The sequence below is a fragment of the Mizuhopecten yessoensis genome, unplaced genomic scaffold (genome assembly GCF_002113885.1).
Source record: "Mizuhopecten yessoensis strain PY_sf001 unplaced genomic scaffold, ASM211388v2 scaffold9703, whole genome shotgun sequence".
Classification (NCBI taxonomy): Eukaryota; Metazoa; Mollusca; class Bivalvia; order Pectinida; family Pectinidae; genus Mizuhopecten; species Mizuhopecten yessoensis.
In genome coordinates this window covers 38,619-43,025 of record NW_018408180.1, presented here as the reverse complement: position 1 = coordinate 43,025, position 4,407 = coordinate 38,619, and the positions used below count along the sequence as shown (strand labels likewise).

The 4,407-nt window shown below is 38.3% G+C and overlaps 1 protein-coding gene across 5 annotated transcripts in view; it reads left to right on the top strand.

Moving 5' to 3' along the window:
• Positions 1-4,407, top strand: part of LOC110458699 (cactin-like) — a 51,572-nt gene that overhangs the window by 29,752 nt on the left and 17,413 nt on the right. For all 5 annotated transcript variants that reach the window (XM_021510562.1, XM_021510557.1, XM_021510559.1 and 2 more), the window contains one exon: positions 1,879-2,189. In XM_021510562.1, the coding sequence (XP_021366237.1) occupies positions 1,879-2,189 (311 nt within the window). The remainder of the gene's footprint in view (positions 1-1,878; positions 2,190-4,407) is intronic.

Genomic DNA, 4,407 nt, shown 5'->3' with positions numbered 1-4,407 from the left:
AACTACAGTTAGTAAAGCCGAGGTGGGTAATTGTAAACGTGTATGAAACTACAGTAAGTAAAGCCAAGGTGGGTAATTGTTAACTCGTATGAAACTACAGTTAGTAACGCTGTGGTGGGTAATTGTAAACGTGTATGAAACTACAGTTAGTTACGCTGTGGTGGGTAATTGTAAACGTGTATGGAACTACAGTTAGTAAAGCCGAGATGGGTAATTGTAAACGTGTATGAAACTACAGTTAGTAAAGCCGAGGTGGGTAATTGTAAACGTGTATTAAACTACAATTAGTTACGCTGTGGTGGGTAATTGTTAACTCGTATGAAACTTCAGTTAGTAACGCTGTGGTGGGTAATTGTAAACGTGTATGGAACTACAGTTAGTAAAGCCGAGATGGGTAATTGTAAACGTCTATGAAACTACAGTTAGTAAAGCCGATGTGGGTAATTGTAAACGTGTCTGAAACTACAGTTAGTTACGCTGTGGTAGGTAATTGTAAACTACAGTTAGTTACGCTGAGGTGAGTAATTGTAAACTACAGTAAGTAACGCCGAGGTGGGTAATTGTAAACTACAGTTAGTTACGCTGTGGTGGGTAATTGTTACCTCGTATGAAACTTCAGTTAGTAACGCTGCGGTGGGTAATTGTAAACGTGTATGAAACTTCAGTTAGTAAAGCCGAGGTGGGTAATTGTAAACGTGTCTGAAACTACAGTTAATAACGCCGAGGTGGGTAATTGTAAACTACAGTTAGTTACGCTGAGGTGAGTAATTGTAAACTACAGTAAGTAACGCCGAGGTGGGTAATTGTAAACTACAGTAAGTTACGCTGTGGTGGGTAATTGTTAACTACAGTTAGTTACGCTGTGGTAGGTAATTGTAAACTACAGTTAGTTACGCTGTGGTGGGTAATTGTAAACTTGTAAGTAACGCCGAGGTGGGTAAGTGTTAACTACAGTTAGTTACGCTGTGGTGGGTAATTGTAAACTACAGTTAGTTACGCTGAGGTGGGGAATTGTAAACTACAGTAAGTAACGCCGAGGTGGGTAAGTGTTAACTACAGTTAGTAACGCTGTGGTGGGTAATTGTAAACTACAGTTAGTAACGCCGAGGTGGGTAATTGTTAACTGCAGTTAGTTACGCTGTGGTGGGTAATTGTTAACTACAGTTAGTTACGCTGTGGTGGGTAATTGTAAACAACAGTTAGTTACGCTGAGGTGGGTAATTGTTAACTACAGTTAGTTACGCTGTGGTGGGTAATTGTAAACTACAGTTAGTTTCGCTGAGGTGGGTAATTGTAAACTACAGTAAGTAACGCCGAGGTGGGTAATTGTTAACTACAGTAAGTAACTGCGCTAAAGTTCGTAACTGTAACGTACACAGGGAGACATTTGATTCAGAGCAATTCAAGCTTCTGTTCAGTTTATTGTTGTTTAATTGATTGGTCGGAATTCATCCTTCACATCTGATCAAAATGTCGGAGATATATGGACAACCAAAAGAGGTCCTGGCAGGGTTTGCATGTTGACTGACATTCACTGCCCCCTGTTGGATAATTTGTATAAGCATTGTCCCTAGTTAAACAACTGGTAGTGACAGTAATGTTTTTCGAGATTTTTATCGAAAAGGCTACAACGATATTATGTGTCATCATATGTTAACTTTAACAGGACAAAAGATGATGTTGATGGCAAGAAACAACTAAGACATAATCGGATATCGAAAGAATTACCAGAAAACCACGTTTTGCGTGTGTTTTACCCGCCTGGAGGTGAGATCAGTTAACCCGCATGTTGGAGAATGGTTAACTTTGGCGGCAATTACTGCATAACAATTGGTTTTGGCTGCACGTTTTGTATAACAAAATTATGTTTCTTTCCAGGCGCATGCGTGATAACAAAAAGCGTGGGAGAAGCTTTCAGCATTTGAATTCAACCACCGATGCAAGTTTAAGTAAAAATAGCAACTTCGGTAATGGCCTTGACCCCCGTCTTGATCCTCGACTTGATCCTCGCATTGACCCCAGAATGGAGCAACGCGTTGACCCCCGGCTTCCAAAGGTCGGGAGCGCAGGATTGTGGATGGGAGCACCGTCTATGTACTCAACTAGTCCGTCTGATGCGTACTACGTTGACAGACCTAAGCGGGGGTCCTCGCTTCAGAGAGCCTCATCGGAGCAAAGACTAGCACCACGTAGGTTACGAGTGACTAGTATCTTTGCCACACATTTATAGACGCCTTGTTATCTATTCACGTCATACTCCTGGCTTACCAAGCATTGCTTCCTGTGTTCTAACTATTGATAAACCTTTCAGTGTATACATACTCAAAATATTTCCGTATGTCGCTTAATAGTTTTTGCCTATCTTTGCTTCATTGCATGATTTCATTCAATTTTCATTGTCGTAAGCCAAGGTCATCTTGTTTTATTTATGCTAATTTGTTTTTGCTGAGCCTTTTTGTTTGTTTGACTCGTGAGCATGTGGCTAATCCTTTGAATATTCTCATTAATCTGCCTGTCCTCGAGGTGCACATCTCATGTTGTGTACCTATGGCCCCGACCTGTGTTCTGATGGCAACCCCTGTTCTGTCATGCACTGTCAGTGTAGTGTTATATCGGCCAGCAAGGGAGAATTACATTACAACTCAGAGATGTTATGTCTGACTTGAGATGTAATCATTCTCTCATAACCTATTGTTAAAGTATATATCCACACTAAGTACACATAAACCTGAGATTTATCCACCCTGATAAAATCTCCAGATCCATTTACAATCAGATCTGATATTGAAATGATCTGAATTGATGGAAGGCGACACGGTTCCCTCACAATATCTTCTGAAATACACACTGAACAAGCATGCGTATAAAGAGGTGAACGTGGCATTATATTTTGATTTAATTTCGGTGATACATTGTAACCCACACTGTTAAAAGTTGCATGTAATGAATGCTACCTTTAGTTTGTGTTATGATTTAGTCATTTCAGTACTGTTCGGTTAATACGTGCCCGTCTTACATCTTCTATATCACGCACGAACTCGTATCAGTACTGGCTATTTTTTTCAGAAGCTTAACTTACGTTTAGGCAATCTTTCTATGTTTTTGAACATCTGGTGATAAAATTCTTCCTTCATTAGTGCATCTGATAAGACGATGACTTTCGATTGGTTTTGTTTAAACGTTCATCCAATGGCTGTGGTTTTGTTTAAACGTTCATCCAGTAACTGTGGTTTTGTTTAAACGTTCATCAAGTAACTGTGGTTTTGTGTGTAATCGAGGCTTTATGGAATGTGTGTGTTGGTGTATGTTATAAGGGTATGTCGGGTATGCATGATAAGCATTGTGGTGTAATATGTTTTCATTTACAGTTAACATATGCATCGATGGTGTTGAAAAGAATCGGGTTTGTACGGATATATAATGTCCCTAGATGATTTCATTTCTTTGAGAACTTTGTCTCCTTGTGAATCCAGGTAGTGGAGTTGTAAGGTTACACACGATATTCTACAACAAATAATTAATTTAATGTTAGATGGCAGAGTAGTAGGTAAAGTCACAACAATAACATATAGGGGCTGTTTATGGATTGTAATTACTCGGATGTTCAGACAAGGCTTGGAAATACTGAACGTCCTTCTTTGGTTAACGTTAGGATTCTTAACATAAACGAAAGTCAAACAAAAACGCATGTATCAAATGAAACAGTGCAAGCAATAGATTGCAAAGTCCTTATAACTAAACACATCGTAGTAGAAATATGAATATGTCTTATACAAACTGTGAGTTAGGATTGTTTGTAGCGTCTTTTTGAGATTTCTGTTAATACGTGAATCCTGGTAAATGTGGGTTTACGCACGTACTCCCTTTGTTGTTTACACGGCAGATGTACAGTCCGTTCTGTAGAGGATGTAACAGTTCAGCATTCATCTGTTTACTGCTATATCATCAGTGTCTCCCCTGCTTTATTAACTTTTCACGTCTGCTTCAGCCATTTCGTGTCATAATCAAAAGAATACACATTCTTTATTTCAAGGACTGATCTCTCCTAAGATTCTATACCAACATATAGCAAGACAGTCAGAAAAAAAAACTGTGTCACGATCATCACGGCATAATACCACATGTAAAAAAAAGATTTCAGCTTTTAATTTAATTGGAATAGCATTACAACATTTCTGAACATTAGTTCTATGATAAGTTTAAAGTATTTTGTTTTCCTTAATTATTGCAACATGAAAAGGTGAATTTGTCAAAAATATTCATGCTGGTTAACTTCTCAACATTCTCTTTGATATATTTTCAATAATTTTTCGTTTTACTGTAATTCAATCTTTGGTGTTGTTTGATATGTTTAAAAGAAATTGTTTCATTAATGTCACGTTTAAAAATCTTTCGATTGCCATCATC